Source organism: Ornithorhynchus anatinus, chromosome 4 (assembly GCF_004115215.2).
Source record: "Ornithorhynchus anatinus isolate Pmale09 chromosome 4, mOrnAna1.pri.v4, whole genome shotgun sequence".
NCBI classification, from domain to species: domain Eukaryota; kingdom Metazoa; phylum Chordata; class Mammalia; order Monotremata; family Ornithorhynchidae; genus Ornithorhynchus; species Ornithorhynchus anatinus.
The window spans coordinates 100,937,730-100,956,047 of record NC_041731.1 but is presented as its reverse complement, the minus strand read 5'-3'; the positions used below and the strand labels follow the sequence as shown (position 1 = coordinate 100,956,047).

Genomic DNA, 18,318 nt, shown 5'->3' with positions numbered 1-18,318 from the left:
AGACCACTTGCTTAAAAATCCCTTTTATTTTAATGAACGATTTGATCTCTGTTGTAATAGTCACACCACTTCCATTACCTCTATAAAATGCTTTTCCTTTGTACCAGGTAGAATCAAAGTTAACTTGCTGAAATGATTGCCCATATTTTCCATAATATTCAGGGCCTAAGCAATTTGTCAAAGAAAGTCCTGACCCTGTCCTTCTCTGCAGTCTCATATTTCCTCCTGCCATTAGGATGTGTCTACTTGAATGAACCCCCAACACTTCAAACGTAACACATAGGAAACAGAATTCCTCAGCTTCCCACCCAAACCCTGTCCTCCCCATGTCTTTCCCTTCACAGTAATAATTACAGTATGTGTTAAGCGCTTGCCATGTGTCAGGCACTGTACTAAGTACAAACCATTCTCCTCCCTGTCTCACGATTCCGTAACCTTGGAATTATCCTCAACTCATCTCTCTCATCCAATCCACATACTCAATCTGTCCCCAAATCCTGTTGGTTAATCCTTCACAACATCACGAAAATCCATCCTTTCCTCTCCATCCCCTGATCCAAGCACTCTTTGTATCCTTTCTTGACTACTGCAGCAATACCAAGCACTCATTATATCCCTCCTTGACTACTGCATCAATATCAATATCCTCATTGACTCCCCCCCCCCCCATCTCTCCCCACTTCAATCTCTCCAGATCATGTTTCTAAAAAAACAAACAGTCTGCATCTCCCTATTCCTCAACAAACTCTAGTGGTTGCCCTTGCACCTCCACATTAAACAGAATGGCCTACATCAACTTCAGAACATTTGTAATCAACTCTCCCCCTCTTATGTTACCTCACTGATTTCCTACTACAACCCAGCCCACACACTTCGCTTCTCAAGCATCAACTGACTTTCTGTATCTTGAACTCGTCGTCCATCTTGCCGCTAACCCCTTCTCCACATCCTCCGTTTAGCCTTTAACTCCTTCCCCCTTCTTATTAGGTAGACCACCACTCCCCCACCTTCAGAACCTTGTTAAAATCACATCTCCCCACAAAAGGCCTTCCCCGACAAAGCCTCATTTCCCCTACTCCCTCTCATCTATGCACTTGTCTCTGTACCCTTTAAGCACTTGATATTCACCCCATCCTCAGCCCCACCACACTTATGAACATATCCATAATTATTTTGATGTCTGTCTCCCCCTCTAGACTGTAAACAGAGATCATAATAATGATGGCATTTATTAAGCACTTTCTATGTGCAAAGCACTGTTCTAAGCACTGGGGAGGATACAAGATGATCAGGTTGTCCACGTGGAGCTCACAGTCTTCATCCTCATTTTACAAATGGGGTAACTGAGGGTCAGAGAAGTGAAGTGACTTGCCCAAAGTCACACAGCTGACAAGTGGCTGAGCTGGGATTTCAACCCATGAACTCTGACTCCCAAGCCTGGGCTCTTTCCACTGAGCCATGTCTACCGACTTTGAAGCCACGTGGCTAAGTAGTTAGGACATGGTCTGGGAGTCCAGGATATAGGTTCTAATTCTGGCTCTGCCATGTATCTGCTGAGTGACCTTGGACAAGTCACTTAACTTCTCTGGGCCTGAGTTACCTCATCTGTAAATTGGGGATTAAGAGTGTGAGCCCCATGTGGGACAGGAACTGTGTCCAACCCAATTAACTTATATCTACCCCAGCACATAGCACAGTGCTTGATGAATAGTAAGCACGTAAGAAGTACCATAATTATTTTTATTTTTAATTATGATTATTGTACTCTCCCAACTACTTAGTACAGGGCTCTGCACACAGTAAGAGGTCAGTTAATACCATTGATTGATTGTAATGCTCCTTAAAACACAATTGGCCTTGGAATCTTGAGTACCGTTTTGGTTTTCAGGGCATTGACCCTCTGGTGACATTCTTCTGGCAGAGGCAAAATGCGGAGGAAACCCTGGCATCTGCAAGGTTGGGTAATTGTTGCATCTCCGTATTCCAGCCTCCGAGAATATCAAACCCCAGAAATTGCTATTGATCTTTCTCAGCAACTTGAAAATTATGTTCATTTGGGCCCATTTTCTTTGATTCCTCCCAGTTTGAACTGCAGGAAATTATCCACACCTCTTCCTGTCCTTTAGCACTTAAGGTTTATTCTCTATCAGCTACACTCGTTTTGAAATCTTCACTTAATCTTTTAGTCAATTAGAACTTCAGAAATCATGCCCAAACCCCAACTGGGCCCATTTGTTTTTAAGAGATCTGTTGTGTGATATAGCCCTACTTATAGGCCTACTCCATTCCACCCCCTACCTCTACTTTGACTTCTGTCAGATTCTTAATTATCACCAGGAAAAAAGGTTCCACAACCACCCTCACTTACCTGTCTCACAACCCTGGCAAGCTTCACTTCCCTGAAACAAGAATATTTGCCCTGGTAGATTTTTATTTACATTCTGTTGCATTATTGGAACCGATTAGAACCGAAGATCGTGGTATTCTATTTCTGGGTAATTTTCTATTTTTAAAAATGCTTGGTTTATTTCTTTTGAGAGCTTATATATGATCGATCAAAAGCCTGCCAACATGCAACATCTGTAATACCTGACAAAACCAGAAGTGCATAATTTTGTATTTGGGGAAATTTCACCAACTTATATCGTAAATATAGCACACAACCCCTCGGTGTTTTAGAGGTTTAGGCTCATTTTGCCACCCATCTCTCTAAAATCTACAAAAGTTCAAAATCTGCAAACTTGCTTGCTGCAAGGATTATTGATTTTTGATTGACTACTGAAGTCCTTTTTTTAGAGGTCAGAGTATTGCACCTCCAGCTATCAACATCCTTCAAAAACATCCCAAGGGGAGGAAAAAAAATAGCATAGTATAGGTGGAAAAAGATTGGAGGAGAATAAGTTTATATCTAACCTAAATCTCTCTTGCTGCAATTTAAATCCATTTCTTTCTCTTTTCTGTGGTAAATGGAGAACATTCCATTCCTATCTTTTTTTTTTATTGCTCTGTGCTCTTGAAAGCTAAAGCCAAAGCCTTAACTTAGATATCTGTAATACAGTTCAATGTGTCTTTTCAACCAGTTGGGCTGGCGAAAGGTATTTTCTTGGATAACACATCTTTTGCTTCCCAGACAGTACTGGGTGAGTGAGTGTTAATTTGGAGCCAGGCTCATCAGTCGCATATCTCCTTTACTGGTAATGGATTTGCAGGACCTGAAATGATGATGATGATGATGATATTTGTTAAGTGCTTACTGTGTGCCAGGCACTACTGAATGCTGGGGTGGATACTAGCAAATCAAGTTGAACACAGTCCTTGTCTGTCCATTATGGGGCTCACAGTCTCAATTCCCAGAGAACTGAGGCCCAGAGAAGTGAAGTAACTTGCCCAAGTCCACACAGCAGACAAGTGGCAGAGCTGGGATGAAAAATATCATGAAATGCATGATGAGTAACAGCTAACAAATCTCCACCCTGGCTTTTCTCTATGGAAGTGTCTTTAACTTCAAATTTAACTTCTTCCCCATGATAAAGTCCCAGGAAGAGTTCTGAAGTGTTGAAGGACAATCAGTATATCATTTTAAGAATCATTTACTCAGTAAAGAAAAGAAGAGCCACAGTGTGGTCTAGTGGAAAGAGAATAGTCCTGACAGTCAAAGGACCTGGGTTCTAATTCCAGCTCCATCACTTACCTGTTTGGAACCATGGGCAAGTCATTTAAATTCTCTGTGCCTCTGCTATCTCTTCTATGAAATGGAGATAAAATACCTGTTCTCCCTCTCAGACTCTTAGCCATGTACAGGGACTCTGGTCCAATTCTTTTTTATTGTAGCAACCCCAGTGCTTAGTACAGTTCTTGGAACATAGTAAGGGTGTAAAACAAATGGCACAATTATTAGTTATTATCATTATTATTATTATTGTAATTATAGCAGCTTCAGCATTTTAAAGCCTTCTCCAGATTAATACCTTTGGGGTTTTAATAGGCTAAACTTTTAAGAAGTTTCATAACTTATCATTTTGATTTTTTTTTATGGTGTATGGTAAGTGCTTACGTTGTGTCAGGCACTGTACTAAGTGCTGGGATAGATACAAGTGTATCTGGTTGAACACAGTCCCTGTCCCACATGGAATTCACAGCCTTAATCTCCATTTTTTGGATGGGGTAACTGAGGCACAAGGTCAAACAGCAGACATGTAACAGAGCTGGAATTAGAACCCAGATCCTTCTGACTCCCAGGCCTACGCTTTCTCCACTAAGCCATGCTCCTTGTCAACATGGGAATCTACAGCTTCCATAACGTTTCCCAGACCAAAATACCTAAACATGGATGGTATTGTTTCCTGCCCAGACCATTTATAATAATTGTGATATTTGTTAAGTGCTTACTATGTCCCAGGTACTGTACGAAAAGCAGCATGGCTCAGTGGAAAGAGCACGGGCTTTGGAGTCAGAGGTCATGGGTTCGAATCCTGGCTTGGCCACTTGTCAGCTGTGTGACTTTGGGCAAGTCACTTAACTTCTCGGTGCCTCACTTCACTCATCTGTAAAATGGGGATTAAGATTGTGAGCCCCAAGTGGGACAACCTGATTCCCCTATGTCTACCCCAGCGCTTAGAACAGTGCTCGGCACATAGTAAGCGCTTAACAAATACCAACATTATTATTACTAAGTGCTGGGGTGGATATAAGCAAATTGAGGTAATGGAGGCACAGAGAAGTTAAGAGATTTGCCCAAGGTCACACAGCAGACAAGAGGCAGAGCCAGGATCAGAACACGTGATCTTCTGACTCCCAGGCCTGAGCTCTATCCTCTACATTGTGCTGCCTCTCTGTGGGGATCACAGTCTTAATTCCTATTTAAAGATGATGTAACTGAGGCCCAGAGAAGTGAAGTGACTTGCTCAGGGTCACAGAGCTGACAAGTGGCAGAGCTGGAATTAGAGCCCAAGGCCCTGCTGACTTCCAGGCCCTAGCTCAGTCCACTAGACAACACTGCCTCTCAGATCAGGCCAGGAAAAAATTGGGGGGATGGAGGCAATTGTACTGAAACCATCTTGGGTACTTCGGGGGCCAATCTGGCCCCAGGGAGTCCCACCTTCTCTACCAGCACCTTTGATACCATCATGGTGAAAAGCAGGATTTTTTGGCTGCTGCGTGGATATGAGGACAGTGGCACTAGTGGATGGTCAGAGTTGGTGCTGCCCAAAATATCTGCTTCTCCTCTCCATTATGCTTCATTCCCCCGGCTCGGATCCCTATTCCATTTGCTCCCCAGGCTGCAAGCACTTTCCTGACAATAATGATGATAATGAAATGACAGTAATAGTAATAATAAGAGTAATCATAATCTGTGATATTTGTTAAGCGCTTAATGTGTTCCAAGCACTAAGTACTAAGAAGACAATCAGGTCAGACACATGGGACTCACAGCCTTAAGTAGGAGAGAGAACAGACATTGAATCTTCAGTGTGCAGATGAGGAAACTGAGGCAGTAAGCACTCAATAAATGCGATTGAATGGATGAATATATGAATGACTTGCCCAACATCAGAACAGGAAAATGCACAGCTGAGGGTAGAACCTAACGTCTCTGGCTCTAAGGCCTGTGCTCTTTCCATCGGGCCATGCTGTTTCTTCTGCTACCCCATCCCCTTCCCCTGTGGAGAGAGACCCCAATCCAGACCCTGCTCCACCATTGAAAAGGTCTGGATCCATCACTTTAGCTTGATCCAACATGAGTTTCTCCAATTTATTCAGACCTGAATTCGTGATCTGTCAGGTAAAGCCCACATCATTTGATGTAAGGCCCCAATGCTTTTTTTTTTATTGGATTGTTTTATACCCTCATGTTATCATTGTTACTTTAAAATTCAGAGACTCTTTCCTAGTACAATCCATTCACCTTTTTTTCAGTCCTTTCATTGTACTATTCTTAGAAATGACTCAAACTCGGAAACCTCTTCTATACAACAGTGTTATTTTTTAATGGTATTTGTTAAGAGCCTACTAGGTGCCAGGCACCGTACCAAGCGCTGGGGTAGATTCGGGGTGATCAGGTTGGACACAGTTCCTGTCTCACATAAGGTTCACAGTCTTATTGCCCATTTTATAGAGGATGTAGCCGAGGCACAAAGAAGTTAAGCACAGAGAAGTTGTGACTTGCCCAAGGTCACACAGCAGATAAGTGGAGGAGCCAGGATTAGAACTCAGGTTCTGTGCCACGCTGATTCTCAGGAATTAGTGAAAAGATGGCCCTAAAAGACAGAATACACTGTGTATTTAAATGTTTTGCCCCAATGCGGACAGCAAATAGGGAGGAAAAGCCTTCCTGCCATCTTTCGGTGAAGTTGGTAGATTTCCTCTTTTTGTCTTAGAAACCATGGCTACGTTCAGACTGGTAGAAAAGTCCTAGATTTTCCTCACTCAATCTCATCTCTCGGAACCCTTCAGAATTTCATTCAATAATTACTGAGTTCTGCATTTTGGATAGCAAGCTCCCTTCATGTTTAGCCTCATGCCAAGACAACTGCACACAACCACGCAAGCCATTTTTGTTTTAAGTAAATGGAGGAGTAGGCGTCAAGTAGACAGTAATTACCCAAGTTAAGAGCAGTATTTATCCAATAGATGGTAATTACGAAATTGGAAGTTGGCCAGGACAGGTCATCCCTTTGAAAAGGAGTATGTGACCTTTTATAGACATAAACAATCATGGCTTATTCAGAAAATAGCTTTAAGATACCGGGAATGTAACATGCTTCTTAACCCCTTTCCAAGGGCCTTGATTCCTTTCTAAGTCAACCCTGCAAAAAGATCAGTAATGCGTCTTCTTGAGTCTGTGTTTTCCCTTAGGGTCTTCTGCCTGATCACTTCTGGCCTGACTCTGCTTGGGTTATAAAATCTGACAAAATCACAGTTTTGAATGGCTTTGCTCTAGGCTAGTCATAAAAACATCCCTTTTCATGTACTGCATATAGTCACCAGTTCCTAAATATCCTCCTTTATAGTCTGACTTAATCATAGTATGGAAATCTCCTTTGAATTGACTCATATAGCTTTCTTCTCACCAAGCCTGGTGTTCCCACATTTTTCAGTCTCCTTATCGTCATTTAATACTGTTAACCCCAATTTTTTCTCGATTGCCTGCCTCGTCGTCCTTCACCGCTGAAATGTACACAGCTGCCTGTGGGAAGAGTCAGAAAAAATGGCACAATATTAATGAAGAGGAGGTAACTCTAGTTAAAATGCCTGCAATTGTTCACACCCCTATACTTAATCAGTTGATTAAGCAATTGAGCGCTTACTGAGTACAGATACCAGTGTACTTGAAACAGTATAATGGAGCAGTAGACATGATCCCTGCCCTCAAGGAGCTTACAATCTAGTAGGGGAAGCAGCGTGGCTCAGTGGAAAGAGCCCGGGCTTGGGAGTCAGAGGTCGTGGGTTTGAATCCCTGCTCTGCCACTTGTCAGCTGTGGGACTGTGGGCAAGTCACTTCACTTCTCTGTGCCTCAGTTCCCTAATATGTAAAATGGGGATTAACTGTGAGCCTCACGTGGGACAACCTGATGACCCTGTACCTCCCCCAGCGCTTAAAACAGTGCTCTGCACATAGTAAACGCTTAACATATACCAACATTATTAGAAGACAGATATTAAAAAAGATTGCAGGAAGCAGAAACAACAGTATAAATATACGTATGCAAGTGTGGTGGAGATGTAGGTTGAAGTGAGTACCAGAAGCAGCATGGTGCAGTGGATAGAGCACAGGCCTTCTGGGAGTCAGAAGGTCATGGATTCTAATCCTGGCTCCACCACTTGCCTGCTTTGTGATCTTGGGCAAGTCACTTCCCTTCTCTGTCCCTCAGTTACCTCGTCTGTAAAATGGGGATTGAGACTATGAGCCCCACACTGGACAGGGACTGTGTCCAACCGGATTTGCTTGTATCCACCCCAGCACTTAGTATAGTGCCTGGCACATAGTAAGTGCTTAACAAATACCACAGTTATTATTATTACTTAGAGAGTAAGGACCAAAGTGCATGAGAAGCAGTATGGCCTAGTGGAAAGAGCACAGGCCTGGGAATCAAAGGACCTGCGTTCTAATCCCAGCTCTATCATGTGTCTGCTGTGTTGGGCAAGTCATTTAACTTCCCTATGCCTCAGTTCCCTCACTTGTAATTTGGGGATTAAATCATCCAGTAATTTGGGGATTAAATCATCCAGCCTCATATTTAGACTATGAGCTCCATGTGGGACAGGGACTGTGTCCCACCTGATAAACTTGTGTCTACCCCAGCACTTAGAACTGTGCTTGACACAAGAGTATATGCTTAACAAATGTCATTTAAAAAAAAAAATATGTGAATGGGTGACACTGAAGGGAGGAAAATAGGACAAGGAAATGAGAGATTAGTCAGGAAAGACTTCCTGGAGATTTGATTTTAGATGTGGTTTTGATGATACCAATAATAATAATAATTGTGGTTTTTGTTTAAGTGCTTACTGCATGCCAGGCACCATACTATGCGCGGGGGTGGATACAAACAAATTGGGTTGTACACAGTCCCTGTCCCACATAGGAATCATAGTTTTAATTCACGGTTTTCAGATGAGATAAGTGAGGCACAGAGAAGTGAAGCCACTTGTCTGCTCTGTAGCCTTGGGCAAGCCACTAAACTTTTCTGTACCTCAGTTACCTCATCTGTAAATGGGGATTAAGACTGTGAACCCCATGTAAGACAGGGACTGCATCCAACCTGATTACCTTGTATCGACCCTAGTGCTTAGAATGGTGCTTGGCACATGGTAAGTGCTTAACAAATACTCTAATTAATTAATTATCGAGGTCATACAGCAGACACGTGACAGAGCTGGCATTAGAAAAGCAGAGAAGAAGCGTGGTACAGTGGAAAGAGCCCGGGCTTGGGAGTCAGAGTTCATGGGTTCGAATCCCAGCTCCGCTGCTTGCCAGCTGTGTGACATTGGACAAGTCACTTCACTTCTCTGTGCCTCAGTTACCTCATCTGTAAAATGGGGATTAAAACTGTGAACCCCACGTGGGACAACCTGATCACCTTGTATCCCCCAGCGCTTAGAACAGTACTTTGCACATAGTAAGCACTTAACAAATACCACCATTTATTTGTTTTATTAGAACCAAGGTCCTTCTGACCCCCAGGCCTATACTTTATCCACTAGGCCACACTCCTCCCAGGCGAGAGGGAGCAAGTCCGTGAACATGGGGTTGGTGGTGGGAGAAAGATGCAATCGAGTCACAGTGAGCTCATGGTAGAGGAGCCAAGTGTGCAGACTAGTTTGTAATGGGAGAGGAGTGAGGATAAGTAGAGGGGAGAGAGAACTGATTGAGCATCTTAAACCTAATACTGAGGAGTTTCTGCTCTTTGCAGAAATGGATGGGCAACCGTTGGAAGTTTGAGGAGTGGGGAGATGGGCGCAGAACATTGTATTAGAAAAATATTGTAGGCAGCAAAGTGAAATATGGACTGGAAGGCAGAGCGTTTGGAGACAGGGAGGTCAGTAAGGAGACTGATGCAGTAGTTTTGATGGGCCAGGGCTCATGTTTGGACCAGTATGGTGGCACTGTGGAAGGGCTGGTTACAAGTTGATTAGGTTCAACAGAGTCCATGTCCCTCATTGGGTTCACAGTCCTAATCCCTATTTTACAGATGAGACAAATGACGCAAGGAGAAGGTAAATAATAATAATGTTGATATTTGGTAAGCGCTACCTATGTACCGAGCACTGTTCTAAGCGCTGAGGTAGATACAGAGTTATCAGGTTGTCCCACGTGGGGCTCACAGTCTTAATCCCCATTTTACAGATGAGGTAACTGAGGCACTGAGAATAGTAATAATAATAATGGTGGCATTTGTTAAGCGCTTACTATGTGCAAAGTACTGTTCTAAGCGCTGGGGGGATACAGGGTGATCAGATTGTCCCACATGGGGCTCACAGCTTAAGTCCCTGTTTTAATAATAATGATAATGTTGGTATTTGTTAAGCGCTTACTATGTGCAGAGCACTGTTCTAAGCGCTGGGTAGATCACAGAGTAATCAGGTTGTCCCACATGAGGCTCACAGTCTTAATCCCCATTTTACAGATGAGAACTGAGGCACAGAGAAGTTAACTGACTTGCCCACAGTCACACAGCTGACAAGTGGCGGAGCTGGGATTCGAACCCATGACCTCTGACTCCAAAGCCCGTGCTCTTTCCACCGAGCCACGCTGCTTCTCTGATGAGGCAGATGAGGTAACTGAGGCACAGAGAAGTTAAGTGACTTGCCCAAAGTCACACAGCTGGCAAGCGGCAGAGCCGGGATTAGAACCCATGACCTCTGACTCCCAAGCCCAGGCTCTTCCCATAGAGCCACCCTGCTTCTCTAGAAGTTAAGTGACTCGCCCAAATTCACACAGCTGACAGGTGGCAGAGCCGGGATTAGAACCTATGACCTCTGACTCCTAAACCCGAACTCTTTCCACTAAAGGATATGCCCAAGGTCACACATCAGAGAAGTGGCGGAGGTAGGATTAGAACCCAGGTCATTCTGACTCCCAGGCCCGTGCTCTATCCACTAGACCATGCTGAATTTTGAGGGATCCACAGGCAGGAAAGGAACCAGTGAAAGAGACTGAGAAGGAGTAGCATGGCCTAGTCGATAGACCACGAGCCTGGGAGTCAGAAGGTCATGGGTTCTAATCCCAGCTCTGCCACTTGTATGCTGTGTGGCCTTGAGCAAGTCACTTCATTTCTCTGGGCCTCAGTTACTTCATATATAAAATGGGGATTTAAACCGCGTATGAGACGGGGACTGTGTCCAACCTGATTTGCTTGCATCCACCCCAACGTTTAGAACAGTGGCTGGCACATAATAATCACTTAAATACCACAGTTATTATTGTTACCAGAAGGAGTGGCCAGACTGATTTTCCCATGGAGAGTTGACACTTCAGAACTAAATGGAATAAGGCAAGCAACCAATTGACTCCCATATTTGCAAGCCATCCATTTTGGTTGAACCACTGAGGTTCAAGTCAGGTCTCTTCTGGTCCTGGACTGTCTTGGGATGCATTTTAATTGTTGCATAGCCTCTAGGGTTTAGACCTACCAAAAGAAAAAGGATGAATGCCTTTAGACTTTTTTTCCCGTTCAATCTCCCCAAATCTTGACTGTTACCCCTACTTTTAGATATTGCCTTTGCTATGCCCTGCAGTTTGCTTCTGCGTATTTCTAGGCTCCGATAGGCTGTGAACTGCTCTGTGATACTTCCTTGTTACTAGCACTACGCAAAAGAAAAGCACTGAACATGATTGATCGATCGGCAATTGGCAGTTCTCTGCGTTAGTGGCTGAGGTCGTATCTCACAGCCCTTAACTGAAATACAGACTTGTTTCTGGCTGTGTAACCAATCTCCAGGAAAGGATCCTTAACTATTTGCTGTTTTTCATGTGAGTGATTTACCCTAGGAAATCAATTTAATTTTCCATTTTCGAAATCGCATATCACTGTCTGGCAGCTGGTGATACTGAAATTTGTCTGCTTCTTTGTATTAATACCCTAGCTTGGACAGAGATTTTACCATTTAAGACCTGCATATTAACCACTTTACTGTTACTTTTTTACATTTTGCCAAAGGCAAATGATCACTGTTTGACTAACGTTTGATTAGAACTGTAATTTTGTATGCCATGGTTATCATCTTGCTGTGGGGCCTGCTCTTATCTTTTTCGGAATTAGACTAGGGTCTGTTTCTGCCTTAATCAGTTTTTGAATAAAGGTAAGGTATTTTTTTTTTTTAATCTGGATCTGGGTTACCAGGTTAAGCTTTTGGGCTTAAATGATTATTTTTTGTAGTAACAAGCTCTGAAGAAGAATGCAGTTTTAATATGCATCAGAGCAGACCTGTACTGCAATGTGATCTGCTGGCTGGTCTCGTGGAAAAACATTGAAATGCTACAGGTATTTTGTCCTCTCCAGTGTACTGCATTGTTGATGTTTGCTGTGCGTTATGCTTTCCACATTGTTTTTCACTCTCACTTTCAGCAGCTGTCTATGTAAAGTCAGTAGCTCCACACTTCTAAAAGAATTATTCTTGTCTCTATGTGAGGGACTTAATTACATGCTTTTGAAGCCCTTTTCTTGTTAAAGCGGTGAGAATGGTTATAAGTCTTGGTTGGAAACCACAAATGGGACATAGGTAATGAATATTTTTAATGTTCCGAAGTACTGACTATGTTCTTTGTTTTCAGGTGCGATTTGTGAAGAACGTAACGTCCTGGAAGGAGATGAAACCGGGATTTTATCATGGCCACATTTCATATTTGGATTTTGCAAAGTAAGTTGCCAGGGTTGGTATGATTTAGAATATCTGGTACTCTTACAGCTACAGAGTGCATAACCAGGGGACGATATTCCGATGGTAATTTTCCAAGTGTGATCCAAAAACAAATCACTGGGTCCTGTAGGAATTGCTAGTGAATGATATTTTGAACCCTCTTATATATTACTGCCCTCTAGTGTTTGTACATTGGTAATTCTCTTGTCCGTATTACATTGAATATATCCTGAATTTCCTTCAGGCATCGTTCTTCTTAAAATTTTATATCCTTGTCAGTCTTACATCCTGCTTCATGTGTGACCCCCCCCCGGGAAAGGACCACAGTAGACTTTATCCCTTGTGCTAGACCCTGGGTGAATGAAATATGCCACGCTGGCTTGAGAACAGGGTTTCTACGTTGAGACAGGAAATCACCGGGTTATGCCTCATTGACTGAAAGCTTTGGAAGCAAAGTCTGTTCCCACATTATCAAGCCCGAATCACCCACTAAGAAGGGTGCGGCTTTCTGCTGCTCTGCAACGAGGTCACCTTGAGGTGATGTGGCATATAGTTGTACATTGGAAATTCTGGTGGGCTAACAAGCAAAAGAAAATAGTGATTTTGCCTCTGTGTTTTGTCTGTGGAAATAGAGTTTCTGTCACGGGTTCGATTGCTCTCGGTGGGGGATGATAGGGAGGAGGGAATATTCCCACGAACTTTACTCCATCCTGATTGCCAACCAGAGACTTGGCAAAGCAGTATCCTTGCCCATAGTACCCAGGGACTGTTTCTGAGCACCTCTGGACCCCAGTTATGCTACCGAGAAGATTACTGGAGAATTGGCTAAGGTGCAGAGATCACACACCGATGCTTGTTCACTCTCTTGGCGGCATTCATTTGGAATTGCATTCAGGTATGGGGAAAAAAAAAACGAGTCTTCTTAGTCTTTGAGACCCAAGAGTGGCTCTGGCCTGATGCCCCAATCCTTATTCTTCGCAAAACTTCAATTACCAAAATGTCAAAGCTACAGAAGGGCCCTACCCATGTAAATGACAGCAAAACGTAGTACCTCTGGGTCACTTGGGGGAAGTACCATGGCGTAGTGGATAGAGCACAGGCCTGGAAGCCAGAAAAACCTGGTTTCTAATCCTGGCTCTGCCACTTGTCTGCTGTGTGATCTTGGGCAAGTCACTTCACTACTCTGGGCCTCAGTTACCTCATCTGCAATTGGGGATTAAGACTGTGAGCCCCAAGTGGGACAGGGATTCTGTCTAACCTGATTAACCTGTATGTACCCCAGCGCTTAGAACAGTGCTTGACACATAGTGAGCACTTAGTAAATGCCATTATTACTATTATTATTGTTGTTATTATTAAGATAGAGACAAATCCAACTCTTTCAGAGGTGACGGAGTCTACTGTCGAAAGCAGCGGGCAAGCGGTGGACCAGGGAATTCTTTTGCGTGGCCAGGAAGAGTTCGGGACTGAGAATCTGCTCCAGGGAATCTACCCTAGTGATGGCGGTTTGCCAAGTGCATGCAAGAGTTTCAAGTACAGAGCCAATTTAGAGCTGAAATGACAGCAGCATAATGCCAACCCTGTGCCATAGTGCCAGGATCCAGCAGCTACTGTGGTCTTCAGTGCTCACGTTTCCCAGCTACTTTCAGGATTCCTGTCAGGTGCCTGGCCACCTTGCAAAATGTTCTTCAGTTGAAAATCTTCATGCACCAGGCACTCCCCTTCTTTTTTTTCTTATTTTAATGGTATTGGTTAAGTGCTTACTATGCGTCAGGCACCTTTCTAAACCCTGGGGTAGGTACAAGTTAATGAGGCTAGATACAGTCCCTGTCATACATGGGGCTCACAGTCTAAGAGGAAGAATAGGGATTGAATCTCAGTTTTGAAGTTGAAGAAACTGAGGCACAGAGAAGTGAAGTGATTTGTCCAAGAACACACTGCAGACAAGTGGCACAGCTGGTATTAGTCCCCAGGTCCTTCTGACTCCCAGGCCTGTGCTCCATCCATTAGGCCACATTGCTTCTTGTAGTAATGATGATGATGATGGCATTTATTAAGCCGTTACTGTCTGATAAACACTGGGTAAATACTGGATAATCAAATCAGACAGAGTTCCTCTCTCACATGAGGCTTCAGTCTTAGAGGTAGGGAAAATAGGTGTTCTGTCCTCAATTTACAGGTGAGGAAATTGAAGCCTAGAGAAGTTAAATGATGTGCCCAAGTCACCAGCCCAAGAAGAGATCAGTGAAGCTGGGTCTCTAGCCCATGTCTGCTGACTCCCGATTGCCTGCTGCTTTTTTAAAAAATGGTATTTGTTAAGCACTAATAACTATGTGTTGAGCAATATTCTAAACAATGGGGAAGATGCGAGCTAATCAGGGTGGACACAGTCCATGTCCCACATGGGTCTCACGGTATTAATCCCCATTTTACAGATGAGGTACCTGAGTCACAGAGAAGTGACTTGCCCAACATCACACAGCAGCAGACAAGTGGCAGAGCCTAGATTAGAACCCAGGTACTTTTGATTCCCTGGCCCATGCTCTCATGTGGCTCTGTAAGCCACTTTACACTTCATTCATTCAATCGTGTTTATTGAGCGCAAACTGTGTGCGCAATACTGTACTAAGCACTTGGGAGAGTACAGTATAACAATAAACAGACACATTCTCTTCCCACAATGAGCTCACAGTCTAGAGAGGGGAGACAAACATTAATATAAATAAATTACAGATACGTAAGTGCTGTGGCGGGGGGGGGGGGGACAAAGGGAGCAAGTCAGGGAGACCCAGAAGGGAGTGGGAGAAGAGGAAAAGGGGCTTAGTCACAGAAGGTTTTTTTAGAAGAGATATGCCTTCACTAAGGCTTTAAATGGGGGGAGAATAATTATCTGTCGGATTTGAGGAGGGGGGGTGTTCCAGGCCAGAGGCAGAGAGGATGTGGGCCAGGGGTCAGCAGAGAGATAGACGATGTCGAGGTATAGTGAGAAGGTTAGCACTAGAAGAGCTAAGTGTATATCCTGGGTTGTAGTAGGAGAGTAGCAGGGTGAGGTAGGAGAGGGCAAGGTGATGGACTGCTTTAAAGCCAATGGTGAGGAGTTTTTGTTTGATGCAGAGGTGAATTGTCAACCCCTGGAGTTTTTTGAGGAGTGGGGAGATATGCCCTGAATGTTTTTGTAGAAAAATGAACTGGGCAGCAGAGTGAAATATAGACTGGAGTGGGGAGAGACAGGAGGCCAGGAGATCAGCAAGGAGGCTGATGCAATAATCCAGGAGTGTTAAGATGAGTGATTGTATTAACATGGTAGCAGTTTGGTTGGACAGGAAAAGGCTATATTAGCGATGTTGTGACAGTGGAACCGAGAGGATTTAGTGATGGGTTGAATATGTGGGTTGAATGAGAGAGGAGTCAAGGATAATGCCAAGGTTATGGGCTTGTGAGACAGGAAGGATAGTCGTGCCGTCTACAGTGATGGGAAAGTCAGGGGGGAGACAGGGTTTGGGAGGGAAGATAAGTAATTCTGTTTTGGACATGTTAAACTTGAGGTGACGGGAGGTCATCCAAGTAGAGGTGTCCACCCACCCCCACGTTGGTGAGATGGAGGTCAGACTCTGGGAAAGTCTCACAAAGGTCGTCTGTGGCGGTCTACAAGGTCATTCATTTATTCACTTCATTCAGTCATATTTATTGAGTGCTTATTGTGTGCAGAGCACTGTAGTAAGCGCTTATGAGAGTACAGTATAACAGTAAACAGTTACATTACCTGCCCACAGTGCATGAATTCCAGCAGTCCCTTTTGGTGCTCCCAGGACTTCAATCCCAGACTAATTACAAAACGGTTCAGGGTGCTGAATCCAATGATTGATTTCCCAAGACCAGGTTGGCTAATTATTTTTCTCTACCATGATAACTCTTTATAAATACTATTACTACTAAGTGTGAAAACTCCAGTCCCTTCTTGAGAAGCAGCGTGCTTCTCTTATTCTTCGCTCGTGGCCTAGTGGAAAGAGCACGGGCTTGGGAATCAGAGGATGTGGCTTCTAATCCCAGCTTCACCACATGTGCGCCATGTGACCCTGGGAAAGTCACTTCACTTGGCCTCAGTCACCTCATCTGTAAAATGGAGATTAAGATTGTGAGCCCCGCGTGGGACAACCTGATAACCTAGTATCTCCCCCAACGCTTAGAACAGTGCTTGGCACATAGTAAGCACTTAACAAATACCATCGTCATTATTATTATTATTATTATTATTCTCTGGGCCTCAGTTACCTCATCTGTAAAGGGGGATTAAGACTGTGAGCCCCATGTGGGACAGGGACTATGTCTAACCTGATTACCTTTTAACAACCCCAGCGCTTAGAACCGTTCTTAGCGCTGTGTCAGTGTAAGCACTTCTTCTTCTTGCCATAGAGGGGAATGTGGTGTGTTCTTACATTCCCAGTGCTAATTTTAAATTAATCTTATTGCTGGGAATGGGGATTGAGGCTTTGTACAAAGTGGTACCATTGGTTGATTGATCGAGACCTGCCTTCTTTTTGACTCTTCCCATTCATTCATATTTACTGAGCACTTATTGTATGCAAAGGACTGTATTATAAGCGTTTGAGGGGGGTAAAGAAAGGTGGTGGGAGGTGGCCACAAGGGCACATATTCATAGTTCACAATTTTTTAACATTTGGTTTTTGTCAGGAACTGAGAGCTGGTTCCGTGACAAGATTTGAGGGATCTGGAGGAGAGTGGCTAGCGATTTGGGGTTATATCTCTACTAAGGAGTGATAGTTGACTTAGCCACTGCTCAGCAAGTAATACCCACTTGCATTATTTAATTAAATGTATGACATCTCTGGGCAGATTTTCAATGGGTGGTCATCGCTTTTAAGTAATGCTCCCCCAGGTGTGTGCCAGCTTTAATTAAAATTTTTAGCTTTTCAATTTAACTTATAACTTGAAGTATTAAAAGACAAAGGAGTAGAAAGAGATGTCCCTGTAATCTTCAACTATAATTTTAAGGTCACTAATTCACAAGAAATTTTATCTTTGGAAAAAATTAATTAAAAACTGATCTCCTAATCATCATGTGTATTGAGCAAACTAATGCTCTTTCCTTTATCTCCCTCAATATTTGACCCCCTCAGTGAAATGAGGATTCTACAAAAAGTTAGATGCACTTTTTTCTATAAATAATTCATACTGTAATATGGAAACATTTTGTAGGTAGCTTTAAAATAAACTAATTATTTTTCCTTTGGAAAGGCATCTAACTAATTTCACTGACTTCATTCATAAGCATATATTCCCTCAGGGTTACATTATCCTTTCACCTAAATGATTTATTTTTTTCCTCATGCAGCTTGCTTTCTAATACTTTTGGTAGTCATTATTAAAATAATATATTGAGTGCTGCAGTTGCTTTTAGCAAAAAACTTGTTCTTAAAAAGAAACTGAGAGGTATAAACTGGTGTTCTTGCAGTTCAAAAGTGTAAAACCTTTTTGGAAAAGATTAATTCTTTTTATTAAATACTGACATAAGACTTTGATATAGCTGATATTTCATCAGTGCCTCTCACATTATCCTGAAGGTGAAAATATTGTGAAATTTTTCTCTATTGACTTTCCAGCTGTCTAGACCTGGAAACAAAATGGAAAGCCTGCTATAGGAATAGAGTCAAAAATAAGCTGCAAAACACCAAATCATATTACCATCACAATGAATCTGATTTCAACTAATATTTTACAAAATGCCATTAATTTACCACCATCCATGACTGTGTGAAGGGAAAAAGGAACAGTTGTTTTTGGATTATTTTCTGTTTTCCAAAGAACCTTTACTATTTCTTGTTTGGCTCAGACTTTGTGGAATAAATAAGGGCAAAATATTTGCCAAGAAATGTTATGAACAGTAGACCTCAAGGAGGAAACAAATGGTTTGACATTAGAAGCCCATAAGATCTCACA

General features: G+C 43.0%; 1 protein-coding gene across 1 annotated transcript in view; it reads left to right on the top strand.

Annotated features, from left to right (window-relative positions):
• Positions 1-18,318, top strand: part of HS2ST1 (heparan sulfate 2-O-sulfotransferase 1) — a 178,144-nt gene that overhangs the window by 136,974 nt on the left and 22,852 nt on the right. The window contains exon 3 of the mRNA XM_029063960.1: positions 12,275-12,360. Coding sequence (XP_028919793.1) covers positions 12,275-12,360 — 86 coding nt within the window. The remainder of the gene's footprint in view (positions 1-12,274; positions 12,361-18,318) is intronic.